The sequence below is a fragment of the Pseudorasbora parva genome, chromosome 22 (assembly GCF_024679245.1).
Source record: "Pseudorasbora parva isolate DD20220531a chromosome 22, ASM2467924v1, whole genome shotgun sequence".
Taxonomy (NCBI): Eukaryota; Metazoa; Chordata; class Actinopteri; order Cypriniformes; family Gobionidae; genus Pseudorasbora; species Pseudorasbora parva.
In genome coordinates this window covers 17926569-17951120 of record NC_090193.1, presented here as the reverse complement: position 1 = coordinate 17951120, position 24552 = coordinate 17926569, and the positions used below count along the sequence as shown (strand labels likewise).

Below are 24552 nucleotides of genomic sequence, written 5' to 3'. Positions count from 1 at the left end.
AAAAACTATTGTGTATTCTGACCAGAGTCACTTGAACATACCTGACATTTTAATTACGACTTCCTAATGCATAAATACAAACGTTTCAGGAGGACTTAAATGAAGCAATAGTCACAGTTACCTTGACATCTAGGCCTAACCAGTCGATCTCAGATGCAGTGATGTTTTTTTCCACCCAGTAATTCAGTGTGGCATTACTGGGTTCTTTAGGCATTGAACACACACACCTGCAAAACACACACACAAATGCATCACACTATTTCACATTCACATAACTTAAAACATAATTATCAACACATACAGCAGAATTAAAGCTGTAACCTTGAGGAAGAATATGTGTGTGTGTCATTACTCACGAGTACTGAGTGAGCTGGTTGAGGTTGTTGTGCATGTTAAAAGGGTATGTCTCTCCCAGATGAATGAGTTTCTCCAGAGCCTCATAGATGAAGATGATGCAGATGAGGGAAGCGAAGGCTTCCTCTGTGAATCGTGTAATGTAACACACCAGTGAGCTGGCGTCTGTGGCAACCAGCAAAAGACAGAAAAAGGCCGTCCACAGACCGATACACACACGTAAGGAGAGGTAGGACAAACCATATTCTCTGAGGAGAAAAAAACAGATAAAAATTTAATTGATTTGAATTTGTGTCCTACAATTAAAATGACTCTTTTAAATCAACTCAATAATTACGGCAACTCCATGTGATATTTTAGCTAATGAAATAATAAATAATATAAATATTTTAAATCATAGTCACTAATCACCCACAATTCGTGAATATGTATTTTTTTCTTTTTTTTTCTTTTGTATCTATTATTTTGTTTAATTATAAATGAATACATTTTGATTTGTGGGAAAGTACTTTGTATACACACTATATTTGGCCAAAAGTACCAATCATTTCAAAGGTGTATAAATTCAATCACCAAGACGTGCAGACTGTTTCTACAAACTTTTGTGAAAGAATGGGTCGCTCTCAGGAGCTCAGTGAATTAAGCACAGTGCGATGATAGGTTGCCACCTGTGCAATAAGTCCATTCGTGAAATTTCACAAAGTGGAAGCAATTGGGAACAACAGCAACTCAGCCATGAAGTGGTGGGCCACATAAAATCACAAAGCGGGTTCAGCGCATGCTGAGGTGCACAGTGCACAGAAGTTGCCAACTTTCTGCAGAATCAATATCTAGAGAGCTCCAAACTTAGTGTGGCCTTCAGATTAGCTCAAGAACAGTGTGTAGAGCTCTTCATGGAATGGGTTTCCATTGCTGAGCAGCTGCATCCAAGCCTTACATCACCAAGTGCAATGCAAAGTGTTGGATGCATTGTAAACCACACCGCCCTGGACGTGCTTTCTGGAGAGACTAATCATGCTTCTCTGTCTGGCAATCTGATGGACAAGTCTGGGTTTGGCAGTTGGTACTTGCCTGCCTGCATTGTGCAAGTGTAAAGTTTGGTGGAGGGGGGTTATGGTGTGGGATTGTTTTTCAGGGATTGGGCTTGGCCCCTTAGTTCCAGTAAAAGGAACTCTTAATGCTTCAGCATACCAAGACATTTTGGACAATTTCATGGTCCCAACTTAGTGGGAACACTTTGGGGATGGCCCCTTCCAGTTCCAACATGACTGCACACCAGTGCACAAAGCAAGGTGTATAAAGACATGGATGAGCCAGTTTGGTGAGGAGGAACTTGACTGGCCTGCAGAGTCCTGACCTCAACCCGATAGAACACCTTTGGGATGAATTAGAGCAGAGACTGTGAGCCAGGCCTTCTCGTCCAACATCTGTGCCTGACCTCACAAATGCGCTTCTAGAAGAATTGTCAAAAATTCCCATAAACACACTCCTAAACCTTGAGGAAAGCCTTCCCAGAAGAGTTGGAGCTGTAATAGCTACAAAGGGTGGGCCAACTCCATATTAATCTGGATTAAGAATAGGATTTCATTAAATTTCATGTGCATGTAAAAGCAGATATCCCAGAAAAAATAAATATATATATATATATATATATATATATATATATATATATATATATATATATATATATATATATATATATATATATATATATATATATATATATATATATGTATATATATATATATATATATACATATATATATATACACAGTGCCTTGAGAAAGTATTCGGCCTCCTTGAACTTTGCGACCTTTTGCCACATTTCAGGTGTCAAACATAAAGATATAAAACTGTATTGTTTTGTGAAGAATCAACAACAACAACAAACTTTCAAAAACTTAAAAATCAAAAACTGAAAAATTGGGTGTGCAAAATTATTCGGCCCCTTTACTTTCAGTGCAGCAAACTCTCTCCAGAAATTCAGTGAGGATCTCTGAATGATCCAATGTTGACCTAAATGACTAATGATGATAAATAGAATCCACCTGTGTGTAATCAAGTCTGCGTATAAATGCACCTGCACTGTGATAGTCTCAGAGGTCCGTTTAAAGCGCAAAGAGCATCATGAAGAACAGGGAACACACCAGGCAGGTCTGAGATACTGTTGTGGAGAAGTTTAAAACCGGATTTGGATACAAAAAGATTTCCCAAGCTTTAAACATCCCAAGGAGCACTGTGCAAGCTCTTTTATTAATAATATTGAAATGGAAGGAGTATCAGACCACTGCAAATCTACCAAGACCTGGCCGTCCCTCTAAACTTTTAGCTCATACAATAGAAGACTGATCAGAGATGCAGCCAAGAGGCCCATGATCACTCTGGATGAACTGCAGAGATCTACAGCTGAGGTGGGAGACTCTGTCCATAGGACAACAATCAGTCGTATACTGCACAAATCTGGCCTTTATGGAAGAGTGGCAAGAAGAAAGCCTTTCTTAAAGATATCCACAAAAAAGTGTCGTTTAAAGTTTGCCACAAGCCATCTGGGAGACACACCAAACATGTGGAAGAAGTGCTCTTGTCAGATGAAACCAAAATTGAACTTTCTGGCAACAATGCAAAACTTTATGTTTGGCGTAAAAGCAACACAGCTCATCACCCTGAACACACCATCCCCACTGTCAAACATGGTGGTGGCAGCATCATGGTTTGGGCCTGCTTTTCTTCAGCGGGGACAGGGAAGATGGTTAAAATTTATGGGAAGATGGATGGAGCCAAATACAGGACCATTATGGAAGAAAACCTGATGGAGTCTGCAAAAGACCTGAGACTGGGACGGAGATTTGTCTTCCAACAAGACAATGATCCAAAACATAAAGCAAAATCTACAATGGAATGGTTCAAAAATAAACGCTCTCCTTCCAACCTCACTGAGCTCGAGCTGTTCTGCAAAAATTTCAGTCTCTCGATGTGCAAAACCGATAGAGACATACCCCAAGCTCCTTACAGCTGTAATCGCAGCAAAAGGTGGCGCTACAAAGTATTAACTTAAGGGGGCCGAATAATTTTGCATGCCCAAGTTTTCAGTTTTTGATTTGTTAATTATTTTTGAAATATTCAATACATTTCGTTCCACTTCATGATTGTGTCCCACTTGTTGTTGATTCTTCACAAAAAATTACAGTTTTATCTTTATGTTTGAAGCCTGAAATGTGACCAAAGGTTGCAAAGTTCAAGGGGGCCGAATACTTTCGCAAGGCGAAAGTATATATGGATGGATAGATGGATGGATGGATGGATGGATGGATGGATGGATGGATGGATGGATGGATGGATGGATGGATGGGTTGGTGGGTGTGTGGGTGGATGGATGGATGGATGGATGGATGGATGGATGGATGGATGGATGGATGGATGGATGGATGGATGGATAGATAGATAGATAGATCAGCCCAATTCATTCTTAGAGAATTCCCCTCTTAATCAGACTTTGAAATACTTTAAAATGCTTATTGCAAATAAATCAAAGGGGCCTCACTTGCAGAATTTGAAGAGGATTTTCTCAAAGACCAAGACAGGTCCTGTGCTGCCCAGGATAGTGAGGGGCTGCCCAGCAAACAATGAGTACGCTATACCCGTCATAGAGGCTCCAAACAGAGACTCTATCGCGCTCTAAGAGAGAAATGGAAAGAACATATCAGTCACAGCATAATTATTCAATATAAATGTGTTTGCCAGTATAAATTATGTTCTTACTATGCGTCCTTCTGTAGCTTCACCCAGCAGACCTCCGAAGGTGATCACAGGAGACATGCAGGCGCAGTATAGGAAGAGGAAAGAGGCGAGACACTGCAAACTTATGGCATCTGTGTAATCGGACAGGTAGTGAGGAGCCTTGCGCTTGATGTCCATAATTAAGCCACCAAATATCCTGTAGATACAATTAAAAGGCATCATCTGAGATCCGGGTCTGTCTCAGACATGAGGTTTGACAGACTTTACGAACACAAAAAGAAATTACATATTCACATATGACTCACATCCCTGTGCGCTGTAGCTCTGGTCCTCCGTGACCTCCGTGTTCCTCAGCCTCCCCCAGATCAGCCCCTCCATTGGCCAGAGGAGGAACCTTCCGCTTCTCCTGCCAGATTAAGACATAAAACCAACATTACCACTGATCTCATACTGGAGATAAGAATATGAATTAATCCAGTTAAGTAAAAAAAATTCAGAAACCGAAATGAAAGTTTGAATTTACCGAAAACAACATCTATTTTATAATCAATTAGGTAATTAAATCTATTTAATAATCAACACTCGATTAAAAACGGAGTTGTATATAATCATTTAAATTGCATACAAGGCAATTTTTATATCAACTTTTTAATGTTATGATTAGGTTTTCTACTCCAGTTCTTTATTGAAATATGTACACTTAAAGGGGGGGGGGGGGGGGGGTGAGTGAAACACTCAGTTTCAGTCAATCTCATGTCAATCTTGAGTACCTATAGAGTAGTATTGCATCCTTCATATCTCCGAAAAGTCTTTAGTTTTATTATATTTATAAAAGAAATATGGGCTGTACCGAGTCTTTCCGGGAAAAAACGAGCGCCTGGAGGCGTATCGTGTGGGCGGAGCTAAAGAATGACGAGCACGCAAATCGGTGACGTCCTCAAGCGTGGAGGAACTCATGGCTATCACAGATAATGATCCAGAATCATTCGGAGGCTGAAATAAATTGAACAGGAGAAACGGCAACAGCAGGACGTCCGTCTCTGTGGTATGTACTGTATTTAGTGGCCTGTCAACATTTGTGTGTCTTTACTCGCAGTTTATGAGGACATGATTCGGTTTATGGACTATTGTATGTGATTAAACCTTAGCAGTAGCAAGCAAAATGGTTTTGCACGTCAGACTAGTGTAACGTTATACATAGAACAACAATAGAGTCCGTTAGCGCATTTGAATGACGAAGCACGCGATCATGTCGTTTACTGATGTTTACTCATGTGACGATAGCCAACAGCACAGACATTTGAAGCAGTTTTACTCACCAGCTGCTTCCAAAGCAGGACCGAACCTTTATCGCTGGGACCGCTCTGTCAAAAACACACTTCTTTGGTATGATTTGGTGAAGTCCTGACAGCAGTGAACAGTGGAGATCCACTTTTGCGTCGCGACTGAAGCGATGTTGTGAAGCTTCCTGTCATTTCTGCGTTCAAATCGGGTCAAATGCAGCGCTGCCTTCCCGGAATGCTGTGCTGAAGCGTTGAAGTCGCTTGATGTCACCCATAGGAATAAAGTGGAGCGGTGCGAATAAAGTGGAGTGTTTACGGGCGTGCATTGCCTCTCTCGCTCTAGTCACACGCGCGCGCACCCTACCGGGAGAAGAGCCCGTACGGCCCATACAAAGACCTTCCGATCTATTAACGTCAAGTAGACCCATACTCGAAAAAAACTCTCCGAAACTTGTGAGAAACCGGAAGGAGTATTTTTGACACAGAAATACTCCATCAAACGTCCAACATTAGTTTTTCAAACATTGTCTATGTTTAGGATGGGAATCCAAGTCTTTAACAGTGTAAAAAGCTCAGTATGCATGAAACAGAATTTCACACCCCCTTTAAATAGTTGCTTTAATAAAACTTTTTTTCCTGACAGATTTATTCAAACATACAATAAATAATTCTGATGACAGGTTAAGTTAAAATATAATGAATAGGCAAAATAGTGAATATATTTAGCAAAACGCTCCTTTCTACAGTTGACTAACTTCTATGGCTAACTACAGTAGCTGACTAATGAGTTTTGGACATTTAATGACTTTCCTGAGGTAAATGTAAGGTTATTTGACATTTTGGACCCTATTTTAACTATCTAATTTGCATAGTCTGAAGCGCATGCTGCAAGTGCACTACAGGTGTGTCCGAATCCACTTTTTATAGTTTAACGACGGGAAAAGTTTGTTTTTTTGTACTTTAGCAATTAGTAAAGATGAGAAGAATGATCGGTTCACGGATGCGCCGCACTGACGCTGAACTGAGGTGACTAAGGGTGCTTTCACACTTTGGTTCGATTGCCTGGACCGAACCCGAGTTTGATTGCTCGCCCCTCCCCCTGCCCCCACTGGATTGTGTTCATATTATATTATTTGTGTCCGAACCGGGGTTCGTCTGCGTAATCAAAGCAATGCATGGGGGAATGCATAGCGTTGCTCCCATCACTTTTATATTTTTGTTTTTGAACCGTTAGTTTTGTTACCAGAGCTTCAGTACGTAATGACACTTGTGTCTATCTGCCGTGAATGTACGGCAAAGGCTCTAAAGAACGGCGAAGACAAACAGAAATTAGATCTACAGCTCTCTGCTTGCAGTACGTCAGTGACGCTCATCAGATAAATGAAGGAAACACAAATCATATGTCATTAATAGCGATTCACTTCTGCGATTTAGTACGGTTGCATTCACATCAGCAGCGAACCGTACCAGAGTTCACATGAACCGAACCCCCAACCACCTTTTAAAGCCGACTCGGGTACTGTTCGTGGGTGCGCACCCGAGTTCAGAAGACCGCATTCTCATCTTCCAAACGAACCGAACTCTGACGTCAATCCAACCCGATTGCGCACCAAAAGTGCTAGTGTGAAAGCAACCTTAGTTACCATTTTGATCTGTGATGAATTAGCGCATGGAGTTTGAGAACTGGGTTACCTGTGATGGCACGTTTTTGGGCGGCTCTATTCTGATGGTGGGATCCCACTCGCCTGGAGGCAGAACAGTCACCTGGTCCAAAAACTCATCAATTCCTGCCACAAGGTCAGAACGATCTTTTGCTTTATAAGCCACATCATGGAACACCTGAAAAAGAGACGTTCAGGTGTGATTAGCACACATTAGCATCCAGATGCCTATAGTATATCATCACAAATAGAATTAAACATGCTGTTGACCATAGCACTAACCTCGTCTGTCATGAGCGTGGCGATGGAACGGCCAATCTCGTGATACTGAGGCCCTTTTCCCATCGGCCCCAGCAGAATGAAGAGAAACCTGCACAACGACAAAGGGCTTAGAAGTGAACTCGGAGGCACACCGATGTGCAAAATTAACTTAAATGACTGAGACATTAACACATTTCATGAGTTCTTTGCACAGATCACTCTGCTCTCACCTGGTGGTGATGGGAACCTCTGCCAGGCCGTTGAGCAGCACAGCGGGAGAAAGGCGGATGAAGGCCACCACAGGCTTCTCCAGAAACTCTAGCTCACCCACCAGGATGTTGGATGCCTCAGCCCCCGGTGGGATTTTCTTCATGAAGTGAAGATCTATCTGCAGACACAAAAACATGCTTCTTCAGTAATACACATTTTTTCTACAACTATCAACACTGACACTATCATGGTATTAAAATTGTTGCTAAAGCATGCTTATAAAGCACAGATTTTGCCCCAAAATCAAAAGTTGGATGTTTTTGAAAGAAGTATCCTATGCACTCCAAGGGACAGATTCAGCGCAGATGGGAGTGGAAGGCTCTGCACATCATCTACTGATGAGACGCAAATTAAAGAACAAAGAAGCAGCCGGATAATTTTCATAATGACCAACGCAAACTACCAGTTAGTGTCTTTTTTGAGACGGTAAATAATGGCGCAAACACCAGTAAATTGACAAGGGCAAACCTTAGTAATTTAAATACTCCCCTCCCATAAATTTTGCATCTGAAAGGGAAACTCCCACAAATGCATATGCAATGAGTTCAGCCGCAAAAATAACTGTCCACACCTTTTCAGGATTTATTAAGTAAATCCTGACAGTTGTTTTTAATGGCAAAAGAGGGGTTTGTGCTGGCGTAAGCTGTTAGTAAATCTTATAAAACTGTCTGAAATTTGATTCTTACTTTGCTGAAGTCAACAGCACTGTTCTCACGACTGCCATCCCCACGTCCCTCTGTAGTGGTGGGCTGAGCCTGAGGGGACACCATCTGACCTGGAAGCAGTGCAGCAAACATACAAAACAGAGGAAATATATAGCAGACTATCATATAAACAGATCTGATTGTTTAGAAGAAGGACAGTAATGTTAAGGTCATAGAGAGATAAAGACGTATGCACACTTACCTGGTTAAAAATAGTTGTAAGAAACAGGTTAAGAAAATCAGTTACAAACCTTCTAGCATTGTCTAAATCTAAATCAATCTTAATCTAGAAGCAGTGAAGAAACAATTAGATGAGGATGGATATCTTAAAGTCTACTGCAAGTGCCTGATGTACTCTAATACAATACTTCATATGTGGTTAAATGCTACGCTAACGCTAAGTGTATTGTTGGTTAGAGAACTGATATGGAATACCTATGGGTGTGTTCACACGAGGCAGGTTTGGTTTGATTAAAACTCTGGTGTTGCTCTGTTAGTGTGCTTCATTTGATTGAGTTTGAATGCTGCCATTCGGACTTTGTTGAGCCCCAAACAAGCGGACTGAGACAAGGGTGCCTTGGTCTGCTTCTAAACATACCCTGGTGTAGTTCAACTGAAATATGAGAGTAACACGGAACAAAGACATCTAAACAAAACCAAAACAGGACGTGATGTCACAAGATGCAACCCTAAAAAGAACAGAAAGCTCAAGAATACCCGGTTCTTCTCATCATAGGAGATTTGTTGCCCATTGTCGGAACCACCGCCTCCTTGTAGATCTTTATTTGTATGTGAAACGGAGGAATTCCTGCTCCTCATTTTCACACTTTATAAGCTCTTTGTGAGTTCTCAGCTGGTAAAAATACCATGGTAACACTTCATTTTAGGGTTTAATTTTCACTAATAACTAGTAGCTTATTAGCATGCATATTACTAGAATATTAGCTGTTTAGTACATATTAATGCCTTATTCTGCATGACCTTATTCTTCATCCCTTAATCCTATCCAATACCTAAACTTTAACGCTACAAAAACTACCTTACTAACTATTAATAAGCAGTAAATTTGGAGTTTATCTAGTCAAAAGTCATAGTTAATAGTGAATATGTGTTCCAATACTAAAGTGTTACCAATATCATCATATGTACACATTAACGAGTCTTTTAGCTCAGCACACAGCACAGTTTTGGATGTTTAGTAAGATCCATCACAAAATATACCTCACAAAAGCTGTTTTTTTGTGTTGTATATTTAGGTTTGGTGCTAAAAATGACAGTGTGAATGCTAGGTGAACCAGGACTAAATGTATCTTCTTCTTTTGTTGGTCTGGACCAAAAGGACCAAAGGAACCAAGAGAACTAAAAGTGTGAACACACCCTTAATGACGCAGTATCAACTATTGCAAATTACAATGATTCATTTGCATATACACTATATTGAAAAGATAAGGCCAAGATTGCAGAATCTAGATATTCCATATCTAGGTGTTAAGGTGTGATCACATTTAGGGTTTTCCACAATTTCTGCAAGCAAAATCCAGTTATTTCAATAGGATCAGAAAATCTGAAATTTTACATGGGCGGCAAAAGATTTCTGCATGCAGATTTCGCTTTGGGTTTAAGTTGGTCACACAAATTCACTGAGTTGACCACTGCGTTCACTATTGACAATGGATTGTTTGTGGTTGCAAAATGTTGCTGAAATTTTACTAATGTGATTGCACCTTTAAGGGGGTCGCACACCGGACGCGGAGCTCGGCGGCGCTCGGCGGCGCGCCACGTCTTTAAAATTCGAACACATTGTTTTCAATGAGTGTACGCACACCGGTGGCGGCATTCGGCGCCTGTCCGCGGCGACTCAGGAAGTTGTTCTAAATCCTGCCGCGCCACAGAGCGCCATTTCAAGGCTTTATATTAAAAGTATATTATCGTTAAGGTATACTGATTTCACCCTTTGCTACAAGACACATTTGTTTTACATTCTGAGTTCAACAGCTTGAATAAAGTCTAAACATATTTTGGGGAAATGTATAATAAACGTAGCCTTTTAAAATTTGCGCGTCCGGTGTGCGATACCTGAGACGCTGCGCGCCGCGCCGCCGAGCTCCGCGTCCGGTGTGCGACCCCCTTTAGAGTACAAGCGAATCTATGATCATATTGCCTGAGAGTGGCTCTTCTTCAGGGTCGATTGTGGGGATGACATGGTAGCCATAAGGCAGGCTTAATCGTTTGCTGAAGGGGGCAAAGGATTTTTTGGGTTGGATGACGAGGTTGTCTGGGGCAGGTGGGGTAGAAGAGCATGTGTGGGGTTTCTGGGAAGCTGACACACACTTGGGACACCTATTGGACCAGGCTTTACATAAGAGCACCTGTCTGTTTCTCACACTGCGACTGAACCTAGACCAGAGAGAGGAGCGGGGACTGGGGGGCGAATTGGTCATGAAGAAAACTGGGAAACACAGACAGACACACCATTAAAAAAGGATGGTAAGACACATGCATGTCAAATGTAGAACAATGCATCTGCTGGAGTGTGTGGAGCAGTACCATTCTTATCCATGGAGTGTGGTTCAGACTGCTTTCTGCCGATATCTGCGAAAGAGCGTACGATCGGGATCCGGTTAGCCAGTTTCTTCTGGTTCTGATGGTGGTGCTGTTTAAGGAGAGCATTCCGGACCTTCTTCCTCACTTCCTCTCCCAACAAACCTGATGTCTCGTGCTGGTCCAAAACCATATCTTTAAAATAAAGACAATAAATAAAGCCATAGAATTTATTCAAAAGTTTGGGGACAGATTTTAAAAAAGAAAAGAAATTAATACTTAATACCAAGGGGATATATATTTATATGCTGTATAGTTTTATATATAGTGAAATTAGCAAGATGCAAATGCTTCCAAATAACCATACGTGACACCATACAATGCAATACTAGCGCACCATATATGGGCGGCACAGGGGTTCAGTGGATAATGGGTCCCCGGTTTGAGTCTTAAATGAGTCAGGAGTTTGCCTGTATGAAGTTTGCATGTTTTCCCTATCTGCGTGGGTTTCCCCCGGGTCCCCCGGTTTCTCCCACAATCCAAAAACATGCAGTATAGGTAAATTGGAGACTCTAAATTGTACGTAGGTGTGAATAGGTGTGTGTCTGTGAGTTGGGGAAAGACCTTTCAACCTACCCCAGAAAAACCATCGCCAAGACAGTCTCTTGTATATGGCATGAGATAGCCCATAGAATAACCAATAGTCGATTGAAATGGTTACATGGGCTCCACAATATAAAAACTTATTTTTTTGTTTATGCTATTTCTCTTCTTAGTCTTTCCTTCAAAATATTTGCAATTAAAGCAGCACTATGGAACTTTCTGTCCGCTAGAGAGGCGTAGTTTGATGATGCCAAGTTTGAGCGCAGCATCTTGGGACATGTGGTCTTAACCTCACAACTGGTGGAAAATAGGAAAATAGGGCAGAAATCATGTTCATGGATGTGATTATTAACATTACTGTAGTGTGAAGCAGAGCAGGACCGAGTGTTGTGGAGCTGAGCATAGCCGCTGGAGCGATTGTTAAACAAACACGCGCCTTGCAAGCACCGGAACTTTTATTGTGACAGGACGGGACACAGTCGCCGGTCACCCGTGCTATTTCTGCTTTTCCGGTCATGAGTATGAGGTAAAGCAACTCTGTTTGTCATATTAGATACTTTTAAGTGTGTTTAAAACGATGTTATGTCGTTACTCTGTGCATTCGCTCGGTGGCTGCTGTGACACTTGTTGCACACTGCTAAGACTAAAGCATTTCTACCTAATAAAACCAGAAACCGAGGGTAACGCAGATATGACGCAATTGACAGGCGACTCCCTCAGACTCTATGCTGAGACATCCCGAGTCCTTGGTTAAAATAGCAATTTTCTCACAATTTACAAATAGTTAGAAACATTTACTCAACAAGTACTCAACTGAACAAAATATATAACACTGGCCTAGTGTTTTTTGGATATTTTACTGCAAAAATACTACATAGTGCACCTTTAACACAAGTAAAATAGTTGAAAGAAAATTATTTTCATAATTTTTTTCCCCTGAAATATATGCATTCCACAATTATTGCCACCCTTGCAAATTGGGTAATAATTACAACAAAAATCTGAAATCTAAACTGAAGTGTATTCCCATTAGTATGGAGTTTCTATGTTCACCTAAGAGATCAGGAACTCGTAAGTGATAAGTCATAATGACTTGCTGTTTCACAGGGCTTTAAATATGACACACAGGTCAAATTCCTATAGTCATCCATCACTATAGGAAAGCCCTTAGAATACAGTAAAGGTCTTTGACAATAGGTTGTTGAGCTGCATAAATCATGAAATGGCTATAAGATAATAGTTTAATTGTTGGAATACTCATTTCCACTATCTGGAAATAATTAATATGTTTAAATCACTTGGAGAAAGTAACAATCTACCTGGAATAGGATGCATGTCTGTATTGGCCCCACATGCACCAAGTAGGAGTAGTTGGGTCTTGGGTTCAGAAAGTCTCCAAAACTATGATTAGACCTCACTTATAGCCACAACTTGTTAGGGAAGGTTATAATAAAAAGCTTTTGGTGACATCAAACAGCAATCACATACACCTAGAGTTTGCCAGCCTTTACGGGAACTTTCAGTGGGACTGGGCTTTATGGTCAGATGAGACCAAAATAAAGCTTTTTAGAAAAACACCAGAGGTGGGTTTGGCATGGACAGACAGAAACATCCATGTAGAAAAGCACCTCATCCCCACTGGGAAGTATGGTGGTGGATCTTTAATGCTGTAAACTGGGCCGGGGTTTGATCTTCCAGCATGACAATGATCCAAAGCACATCTCAAAATAAACAACAGAACAGCTCACTGACCACAGAATGAAGGCTTTGCCATAGAAACAGCAGTCCCCTGACCCATAAAAAACATGGGTCAGAAGACTAGTTGGATAAGCTAAAGAAAAACGTCCACAAGCATAGACCTCTAAATCTGAAGGATCTGAAGATTCAGAGGCATCAGGAGGAATTTGGAGGAATGGTCTCAGATCTCTTGCCATATGTTCAACCTTACTACGTTAGAGAAAATCCAGAGCTCTTATCTTGTTTTAGGGAAACTTTTCAAATAATTAAGTAAAATATAGGTTACATTTTTGAGACTAAGACTAAGAGAAATTGCAAAAACAAATTTTCACAGTCACTTTTGGGTTGTATGGAGTTACATATGGTTATTGTTTGCAAGCATTAGCATCTATATCATTTCAATGTTAAAGTTTATTGTGATTATTTAACTTTAGGATTTAGGGCTGAAAGAGAACCAACACAAACCCTTTTCTGTTATGTTAAGAGTTGTTGGCATGCATTAGTATATTAGCTGAAAGACCTGCACAAATCTCGAAAAACCACCCTAAAAAGTATATTAACCATCAATTGTAGTACAGTATTTTCAATGTACTATAATTTGGGATGCAATAATCTAATCTTAAATATTGTTTAGGATGGGCTGTGTGTCAATTGGGACACTAAATGTTAAATGGGCCTGTATTGCAAATGAGTAAACAGCGAATGCTGATTGCTTTGGATCTGTGAGGAAGGTCCTCAGAAGATCCGGTTTGAGCAATGTTTTGAGACTCTGTACCTGCGATCTCCTCCAGTGAGTTGGCCCTCATGTCCAGCATGACAATGCCATTTAGGATGCAGCTCCGCAGTTCAAACAAGCTATGAAGGGAAAGAGTAGCCACATATGGCTTACTCCACCTCTCCCCTCCATCCTCCACATCCTCCTCAAACTTCAGCCATCTACAGACAAATAGGGGACATGGAGAGAAGAATAGGAAGAGTGAGAGAAAAAAAATTAGAATGACAATTAAATTAGTTTTCTCATTTAGCTGCAGTACCACAAACTGGCATTACATTAGTTGTAATGGATACATGCCTATTTCTCTTCTAATCTCTTATTCCAAACCGCAAATATTGATCTTAAAGGTGCCCTAGAATGAAAAATGTAATTAACCTTGCCATAGTGAAATAATAAGAGTTCAGTACATGGACATCACATACTGTGAGTCTCAAATACAATTGCCTCCTCCTTGTTATGTAAATCTTATGGATGAAAAACACCACGGAAAAATAGGCAAATCTCAACATATCGCCAACTGTTACGCAATACGCAATCAAACGAGGATAGCGAAAACGGCAGATTATGGACACAAATGTCATGTTCCAGGCTGTGTAGGGGATGTGAGGACTTTTCATACCCTTCCCACAGATAAAAAATGTCAACAGTCATGGTGGATGTTTATTATAATCGCAAACCACAACAATGTAATTCAAAATCGTTGCTCAGCCCATTTCACCGCGGAACCTGGGACAATATCAAGCTTCAATCAGTGTCTAAAACTGAAGAAAGGGGCAATTCCAACTATATTCCTGCGAGCAGTAAGTAGTGATTTATCCACTTATTGACTGTTTAAACAATTTCTGATTTAATTGAAAGTTTCTTAGAGAGACAGCATTGTCTAGATAGAACACACTATCTGGTGTTTTACCTAAACGTGCAATCTGGCAACCATATGCACGCAAGCTCTCTCTCACGCTCGCGGATGATCTGAAAACACCAAAAAACCAGTAAGCTACATTTTAGCAATCTTCATTTGAGATGTTCTGCTTAAAGTTTCATTCATTCGCTCTGTGTTCTGTCAGAATGGTCAGGAATCACGAGCTGCTTCGCTGAACAGCTGAACTGCTGTGAGTGGCTGAAATAAGCCAATCAGAGCAGAGCTCAACATTAATATTCATGACTCTTCCAAATAAGGCAAAAAAAGAGCATTACATCCTAGGGACAATTTCTAGGGTTGTAAATGGACCTGTAAAACTATATCTGGACAATTTTTGCCCTTAAATAAGCCAAATACCTTCTATGTTATAGCTATCCAATAACAATTTATTTAACCTATTGTTTCAACTAATTCTATGGCACCTTTAAGTAGGTGTGCTCTTTTAATCTAACTCCACTGTTTGTTTCTGGCAGGTCATCCTCTTTGACCCATACTTTGGACTTCTGAAATTACTAGTAAAGTCTCCTTATTTGGTTTTTGTACTGGAAGTTTTTGTTCCAGTTCAACGTCTATGCTATACAATTTGTATTGGTCGAAAAAAAGAGATAATGTTCAGTGAGTGGAAGTTCTAAGTGAAAATGCCTTGATGATGCCAGAAGAATGTTTCAGCACCTTGTTGAACCTGTGTGGATTCATACCTAGCTGTCTCTTTCCATTCGGCGTCCTCTCCTTCTTTCAGGCAGATCTCGTCCAGCTCGGTGAAAAGAGCATGAGGAATGTGTTCCTCATCGTCCTCCATTCCCAGCAGAAACTGTACACGCTGTGATGGTGTGTCCGCTAGAGAGAAACAAGAGTTTTTATCTCTTAACTCGGTCCTTTTTGACATAATCAAGTTTTCATTCATCTTTCTCGAGTGTCAGTCTTACTGTATGAAGGCGATTCTCTGCCATCTTCAGTTCCGGAGTCTCTTTCCCGTGACCTCTTCCTGTGTCGGTGTCCATGGTGACGATGCCTTCTGTGTGATCTCCGACCCAAAGGTACATGCACCCCAATGTAGAGAGTACGGTGGCCTGCCAGGGACAAAAAGGAAAGAACAGTTATCACAAAACAACCTTGATAAAATAACTACTATATAAATAACATCTAAAGAATCTTTCAACCAAACTGAAAAATTCAACCAATTGACCAGTTTATAAAAAATAAAAAAAAATCTACTGTTTTAAACAGGATCCAGGGAACCTAAGGGGGGCGAAAGAGAGTTTGGCAGTCCATAAAAATTGAAGCAATAAATTAACAAATGTTTTTGTCATTACTACAGCTTATTACTGTTATAAACGGTTTGATTTAAACCAAACAAACAGCGTTACAGTCTTAAACATGAAAAAACAGTGTCAGTGTTGCTTTCAAACAGAATTATACTTCAATTTCTACTATGCACCAGCTCTCCAGTATTTATTTTTTCACTCGTGGGTGTCTGACATTGACAGACTCAATAGGGAAAATTAACCGGAGAAGATTTCCACGTCAAAGAGGGCGGAGCCTCAGAGAGCCTCAGAAAACCTCTCTATTACGTAATGCCATGCATGGACCAATGGTATTTTGAAAGTGTTCACCAACTTTTCCAGAAAGTTTGCTTAGGCAAACTGCTTTTAACTCCTGAAACTCACTTTGTTTTGGCCTGATTTTGTTTGAAATGACATCAGTTCATTATTCACTAGTTTATCCTTCGATTTGGCTTTAAGTATCAGGGTCCTTTACAATATTTTACAGTGCTCCAATTATGCTATTTTCTTTTGGAGGTCCCGTACAACAGATTTAAATCCATCAAAGGTCAAAAATCACTTTCATTTGCTCATAATATATATTGCACACCAGTCTCTCTAAAGCCCCGTTTCCACCAAAATTACCCGGAACAATTTGTACCAGGAACTTTTCTACAGGAACTTTTCTCCCCCCCAGACCTGCAGCTCTCTGCGTTTCGACCGCGATAAAGTTCCGAGAAGATTAGGCAAATTAGCCCGATGATGTAGGACTGCGAGTAGCCTATGGCTCCTCCAAGCCAGTGACGGACAAGGCTGTCACTTTTTATTCAATATTCGAATATGCATTCGAAGATGACGTGAAATATCCGTAATCGAACTATAAATAAACTATCCGGTTTTTAAAGTGCCATGTAGCGCAATTTTTTTTTACTGTCGGTGCGTTTACATGGAGCACTGTAATCAGTTTAAAAGTCCAATCTGAATGAAAATGCTCCATATAAACACCTGATCAATCGTAATAAAAATGCCCAAACTGAATGAAATTGTAATCGTTTTGAGATGGGTGGATAAACCTTTTCATGAATCGATCAAACGAAACATTTCACCATGACCTGACCGGATTACTTTTGAGCGCGCGCCTTCACCAAGCATGACAAGAGAGGAAAATACATTTTTCTGAGGGATAAACTTTTTATTTCATAAGAAGTTATGAAGATAATGTTGGCATAATGACACTGTCCCTACGCCTATGTAAGCAAACAATCATTAACTACTTCAACTGCGCCTGACATTAGAATTTATTTTTTCTGAGATGATTATTACACTTTACAACAAATGAATAGCTTTTATAAAACCGTAAGTCCTGGTGGCCGTTGAGAGTTGCTATGGCATACTCTATTATTTATATAGATATTTTAATTCCGTTCAATTAGATTTTTTTTCAAAAATGACAGCCCTAACGGACAGTAATCATTTTTGTGTGTACCGATTAAAAGATTTAGTGGACTGTTTACATGAGACGTTATCTAAACCGATCTGGTGTTTACATGTGATGACTTTCAATCGCAATCATTTTGTCACATAAGCAGTTTGTCTGCCACATCAAAAATGTCAATGCTGTTTTCTCCAACAGCTGTGTGTTAACTGAAGCCATAGCAACTCTTAACGGCCACCAGGACTAATACAGTATTATATTATAAGCTATTTATTTGTTTAAATAATCATCTGAGAAAAAAAATTCTTCTGTCAGGCGCAGTTAAAGTAAAAACTGCCTGTGGCAATATACGCTGTGTCATTACTCCAACATTATCTTCATAACTTACGAAATAAAAAGTTAACCCCTCAGAAAAATTAACTTTCCTCTCTTGTCAACATGAGCGCGGCGTGTAAGACTGATTATTACTGAACGTAGACCGAACCTCGCAAAAGACTTTTAAAAATGCCGAGTTGAAATAAAATGCTGCCTGAGCTAAACCAATCAGCGTGTTCAGCGCCCAAGTCCCGTCCTCGAAAGTTCCTGAACTTTGAAAAAGTACTACCTCGCGAGCAGGGCCATTTGGAGGGGGAAATATTTACCCGGAACTTCATTTAGACCCTGGTTCCTGCGGTCTAAACACACGAAGTACCACCCAAAGTTCCTAGTTCCTGGGTAAAGTTCCTGTGGTGGAAACGGGGCTTAAATCCCTTCTTTGGCACGAGCTACTTTGCTCTGATTGGCCAGATGGTCCAGTCGTGATTGGTCTACCGGAAACAAACGGCAATTACCATGACTGTCTTTGAGCTCAGCTGTTGTACACACTGTAAAGACAATAACAATAACATTGATTTAACCCTATCAATCCTAGCACGAGTCCGATGATAAAACATTGAAAGAGCTAGTTATTCAACCCGAACCTCCATCGGAAGGACGTCTTGAGCAGGATGTTTCTCAGTGATGCTATTCAGTTTGAGATACATTATGAGACGTTTTATCTGTAATTACTCACCATCAGTATTAACAAGTGTATGTCCATCAACAAACTGTGTGTGAACTGTATAGCTGTGCACATGCGGGAACTGTATTAACTGTATCAATAATCGTGCATATGTTAGCCGTGCACTAACGTGAATGACTGATGTAACATTAAAGTTTGCAAAACAAATCTGGCTCCATTCTTTCTCCTTTCTCAAAGTAGTAAGAACAACAGACAATAATATGCATGAATAAACACAGTTTTAGGTAATAGTGGCACACAGCTGGTTTTTAGTAGTAATGCATTAAGACTATAATAATGTGAGTTATGCAGCTAACCAGAGACCCACACAATATAAAACACAAACCTACATATTTTGAACAAAAACGTAAAAAACAAAGTATACTTTCTTCTTTACAGGTTGTGATTCTGAGAAGCAGGCTGGTCCAATCAAACCGAGTACTGAACCATCTTTCAAGAGCAAGATTTTGCGAATCCTGTGTTGAACTCCGAGGTTTGAAAAGAAGTCGTCAGTAAAATGATGTGTTCGCGGGCGGACAAGGTACAACATAGGTGGGCATCATGCAAATGTCGTTTCTAGTGACGTAGAACTGTCACAGTAAGATTTAAAAGCCAAATGATCTGTGTGGATCTATATATTGGCGGTTCAAAATCAATTCTTTCGTTTGGGAGAAATTCAATTATTTATCGTACACTTCCGACTTGACAACTTTGCAGAACGTTTACATTGGGAAACAGCTATATTACACACTGCATGAAAGGGAATATTCGAAAATAATAGGGGCACTTTAATGTATTGTCATAGAAAAACACTGGTTTGTAGCGCAAATAGTTTTACTATTTTACTGCACTTTATTTTTTTAACTTATTACTATTATATAACCATTACCATATACATACATAACTACAATTTGCGTTGGCTTTCGTACAATGACACTATAAAACCAACCATTTAATATTAAAACTATAATGTCCGTTAGTTTCACTGATTAAAAAAAATGGGGGGGGGGGGGTACTGTTATTTGATGAATAGATCCTATATTTGTTTGTCTTAAAGTGTCTAGCAGATGTAGAAGACTGTTGTGTAAGATTCAATCTCTGTAGTCATATAATCAGATTCAGTGATTCTGTACTTTGTGTTTCTGTTCTTGTTTACAGTCTCAGATTAAACTATAGCATTAAATCCCTCTCTCTCCCTCAGCAGCCCCTCCCTCCAGCTCACTGTGTCTCTCTAAACAGAGATGCAGCCTGACAGTGCGTGTCTGTGGGGAGAGAGCACATATGTGTGCTTGTGTGATTCCAGCCCAGGGCACTGACACAGAGAAGTAGGAGCCACAAAATCAGACATTTACGTCACAACTTAAGTGTGTGAAGCAGACAGATGGAGACCAAAAGCAGAGCTGCATATAGAAACGGCCGCTGGCCCATGCTGACAGTGTGTTTTGAATCACACATCAGTTTTTAATATAACCTGCGTCTTGTTCTTCAGATATACACACTCTAATGAGCTTTCGTTTCACCGGCTCACAATTTAGCATCTAAATAAGTGATAAAGACCTCCAGGGTCTACACACACACACACACACGTGTGCTTTAATCTCATTACCTTCACTGATATCTTCCCCTTGCAGCCTTGAGTTGTGTGTGCGGCCATGTGGTAGTTCATACAAAGTGGAGTCACTTTCTCTTACATCCGTAAAACATCGTCTAAAAACATCTAAACACTGCAATACAGAGCAGTTACATACAAAGATCTAAATGGGATTGTTGAACATTCTATTGTCAGTCTGTCATGCGCATTTCTTTCTTCTGCAGAACACAAAGATTTTGAAGAACATTGGGAAAATAAACATCACTGGAGCCCATATAATTGTGTGGATAAAAAATACATTCTTCAAAACATATTCCTTTGTGTTCCACAAAAGAAAAAAAGACATGTTTGGAATGTCATGACGATGGCGGTTTTGGGTGAACCATCCCTTTTAACTAATTTAGCCTCCAAAAATCCAAAAACCTCCCGTTCTCTATAGTCAGAGAGCTATTTGAAGAACTAATATACTTAAAACTTATGTAAACTTAAAAAAAATTGGGGTCTCTAAAATTCTTCAGGTGAAAAAGAAGAACAAACTGGTGTGATGATCCAGAATATCCATGTTTAACACGTTATAAAGTAAAGTATTTAGCTTCCACTATATTCAACTTACAATGCAATTCTGATTGTGTTCATCTGAAAGAGGAAAGTCATATACCCCTAGGATGGCTTGAGGGTGAGTAAATCATGTGGTAGTTTTCATTTTTGGGTGAACTAACCTAAAAAAAGAACTCTGTTGTGAATATATATCAGGACCTTTATCTTCCTCTGAGGTAATTGCAATTATATATCTCCAATTGCACATTCCTATTTTACAGTAAAGGGGTTTATTTCTTATTTTTAACTTTATCTCACAACAGTATTTACATTTTTTTATTGTTTGATGAGGCAAACTGACTCCAAACTGAAACAATATTACTAGCATGGATACCAGTCTCATTTATTAGGTCAGAGGAGAATAATAAATTAACAGACAGAAATGACAGAAACTGACCTTTAAAAGGAAACAAATTTGTCTGTAAAATAATGATTAAACATTTTTTATCTTTTTAAATTATACACACACATATTCACATGTCTGGTTTGCCATCTTTGAGGGTAATGGTTTCTATACTGTACAAACTGTATATTCGATCCCCTTGCACTAACCCTACCCTTAAAACTACCCATCACACAAAACATTCTGCATTTTAAAAACTCATTTTGTATGATATATAAGCTTGTTTCCTCATGGGGACCTCAATTTAGTGTGCAACTAAATCAGTGTGCAATCAGGTTGAAGTCCCCACCAGGATAGAACACACACACACACACACACACACACACACACACACACACACACACACACACACACACACACACACACACACACACACACACACACACACACACACACACACACACACACACACACACACACACACACACACACACACACACACACACACACACACATTAAACACACAAACACTTTCTCTGAAAAGTGTACACAAAGGTTAAGTAAGGATGAGGATGAAACATTCTTCAGGCACAGACACTATTTGGCTCAGTGTGTGTGTGTGTGTGTGTGTGTGTGTGTGTGTGTGTGTGTGTGTGTGTGTGTGTGTGTGTGTGTGTGTGTGTGTGTGTGTGTGTGTGTGTGTGTGTGTGTGTGTGTGTGTGTGTGTGTGTGTGTGTGTGTGTATGTGTGTGTGTGTGTGTGTGTGTAGGAGCTGGAATTAAATGTTTCTCTAAATGGAATATTTCCTCAGGACTGAGAACACTGGATTCATTTCCTCTCTGTTCTCTGTTCTCTGAAAATTAGGGCAGCATTTTACAATGGATTTTTGAGCTTGTATGTTGGCATCTATGAGTTGAATGCCTCCTGAATGCCTGTTTAAGTGGTTTTGGTGCACTACCAGTGGTGGGTAGATAACTTACAAATTGTAGTCGATTACTGATTCTAAAGTGTTGGTAGTTAGTGTAATCAGACTACTTTTGATTACTTTTTAGATTACTTTCGACCTACTGCAAAAAAATGCTTTTCATACTTAGTATTTTTGTCTTGTTTCTAGTCAAAATATCAAAAAATGATTGTCTTGTTTTGGGAAAAAATTGCAAAATAATCTGCCAATGGTTTAAGCTAAAGAATCTTGTTTTCTGTTTGAATTAAGATTATTTCGCTTACCCCTTTGGCATATTATTTTGCTTATTTTATGCAAAGACTCTCTTCATTTTTTGTTATTTTTTCCCTCCCAATTAATTTTGCTTGTCTAGTAAATACTTCTTGCTTTAGGATTTTTTATATGTTTGGACTAGAAACAAGAAAAAAATGATAAGTAAAAAAGGCTCTTTTTTGCAGTGTATTTTTCATTGTGACTTTATAACATTGCTTTGAATTAAATAATCTTGTACCATATTGAAATAAAAATTCGAAGAGAAAAAATAAATAAATTCCAGACTGGGTTTTGTGATTGAACAGGTTCTTTTAATGAAAAGCTAAAAACTCTTAAGTTGCCAGCCACCGCCAGGATTTTTGATCATTTTTGCTACATTTTCATGGCCCACTGAATATTTTGTTGTATGAATATCTGAACATGCAATATATCAAAAGAAAGAACAGACCCTCTGTCATTTTGAGAAAAATGTTTGTCACAGGCTACATCCAGATTGGATTCAGAATGATGATCAAAACACAGATGGAGTAGATCGAGTCTCCAAAATCTTCACAGTCCTATAGCTCATCCTGGGTCAACACTTCATTTAGAAACATTTTGAATTATATGCTGTTCAATGCTGATGATCATGCTATTTTACATATGCGTCTGCTGGGGGAATTCCTGCATTGCATGTAAATATGAAATGATGTGAATTTGAATGTGTTTGAAAGACAAAAGCCTTCCAAAGATAGTAATACATTAAATGACTCACTGAGTGATCGTTGAAAAAATAATGTGTTCGCCAGGAGCTGACTAGATATGTAATGTTGCAGTGCTGTGTGGGTCTTGTTTTTCACTCACGTTTTTTGACTCATAGGTTTAGAGCGTGTTAAAGCTTCAATTACCTTCCAGCTCCTCTTTCTCAAAATTCGTGTTGAGCATAGACCGAGTACCACCCCTGTCCAGCACGGCTTCCTCATCGCTTCTCTGCAAAGCAAAGCACAAGGCACAGTCACACATACAAATTCATGTTCTCTTATAGATGATCGCTGACAGATAACTCATACAATCCATATCAAACAGGCCTACATCCCACAAAAACAACAACAACAAAAAACAGAACAAACTTTACAGATATAAACACACATATACAATTCTATATATTTTTTTGATATATTTCTATATTTAATGACAGCATAGTTATTGATCAAAAATAAAGGATTTTATTCATCAAAATAAACAGAAAATAGTACAAACTTTGCTAAAGGGATTGTTTTGAACAAGTATTCACTTTTACATTATTAAAAACATATTATTTTAGTGAAAGTATTTGTATCAGTACATTGTAAAAAAAATTATAAAAATAAATAGGGACTGATCCCATCAAAAATTTTCAGTGATAACTCACATTATTATAGTCAAATTTTTCATGCAATTTAATTCAAAGAAATTCAATTCAGCCAACTGAAAAATTAAGATGTGATCAGTCACTTGGAAATTTTCAAAAAAGTTTTTACAGTGTACTTGACACCTCATACATTTTTATGTTTTTCAAATTAAATAAACCAAATGTATCATTTATTTTCATACAAAATGTGTTGCTCCATAAATGTTCTGTATATCATACATTATAGGAGTCATGAAAAGCTAATTTTTCTTTAGATGTGCCTTTAGCCCTGCTGTACCCTACATTTTTTTTAACGTTATTGTAATTATCAGATTCATTGGTTAGTCATTGCAGCCCTACTTGAAGTGTTTTAAACCATGCACTTTCAACAAAAGCACATAGGTGGGAGGTTTGGACTCTCTGAGTCACGACTAAAAGGAATACAAAAATATAATAAAAAATACACAAAATCCTTTCACCTGATTGTCTTCAGGTTACTGACGTCGCATACATATAACACCGGTCCATTCATGTCTCCAGGGCAAAATATGCACTTAATGATTTACACTTTTCATGATTTACTCCTAATAAACTTCACACTGAGGTTATAACAGACAGACCCTCATTCCCTCTTACACCACCAATGGATGACATCCCAAATTTAAGCAGCCGTCTGCCTGAGCCTAACCTTAGCAGACAGTTTCCATGACGACTAATGTGGCCTGCCGCTAGTTGTCCCCGGAACATAAATGACATTGTTTTATTCCCCCATGAAGCCAAAGTCTCACAAGCTTGTGGCTCAGAATTCTGATCACCCACAGTCCAGTGTGGAGTACTCATTCACTCTTACTCTT

At 39.3% G+C, this 24552-nt stretch overlaps 1 protein-coding gene across 5 annotated transcripts in view; it reads right to left on the bottom strand.

Moving 5' to 3' along the window:
• The window catches only part of slc4a10a (solute carrier family 4 member 10a), a 67082-nt gene that overhangs the window by 13440 nt on the left and 29090 nt on the right, over positions 1-24552 (bottom strand). For 4 of the 5 annotated variants that reach the window (XM_067431169.1, XM_067431172.1, XM_067431171.1 and 1 more), the window contains 14 exons: positions 23217-23298; positions 15773-15916; positions 15545-15683; positions 13928-14088; positions 10819-11007; positions 8254-8342; positions 7528-7685; positions 7319-7406; positions 7068-7214; positions 4398-4498; positions 4114-4288; positions 3896-4029; positions 357-602; positions 122-227 (listed from right to left, as the gene is read on the bottom strand). In XM_067431169.1, coding sequence (XP_067287270.1) covers positions 122-227; positions 357-602; positions 3896-4029; positions 4114-4288; positions 4398-4498; positions 7068-7214; positions 7319-7406; positions 7528-7685; positions 8254-8342; positions 10819-11007; positions 13928-14088; positions 15545-15683; positions 15773-15916; positions 23217-23298 — 1959 coding nt within the window. Of the gene's footprint in view, positions 1-121; positions 228-356; positions 603-3895; positions 4030-4113; positions 4289-4397; positions 4499-7067; positions 7215-7318; positions 7407-7527; positions 7686-8253; positions 8343-10432; positions 10721-10818; positions 11008-13927; positions 14089-15544; positions 15684-15772; positions 15917-23216; positions 23299-24552 lie in introns of all 5 variants that reach the window. The other variant, XM_067431173.1, reaches the window with a different exon arrangement.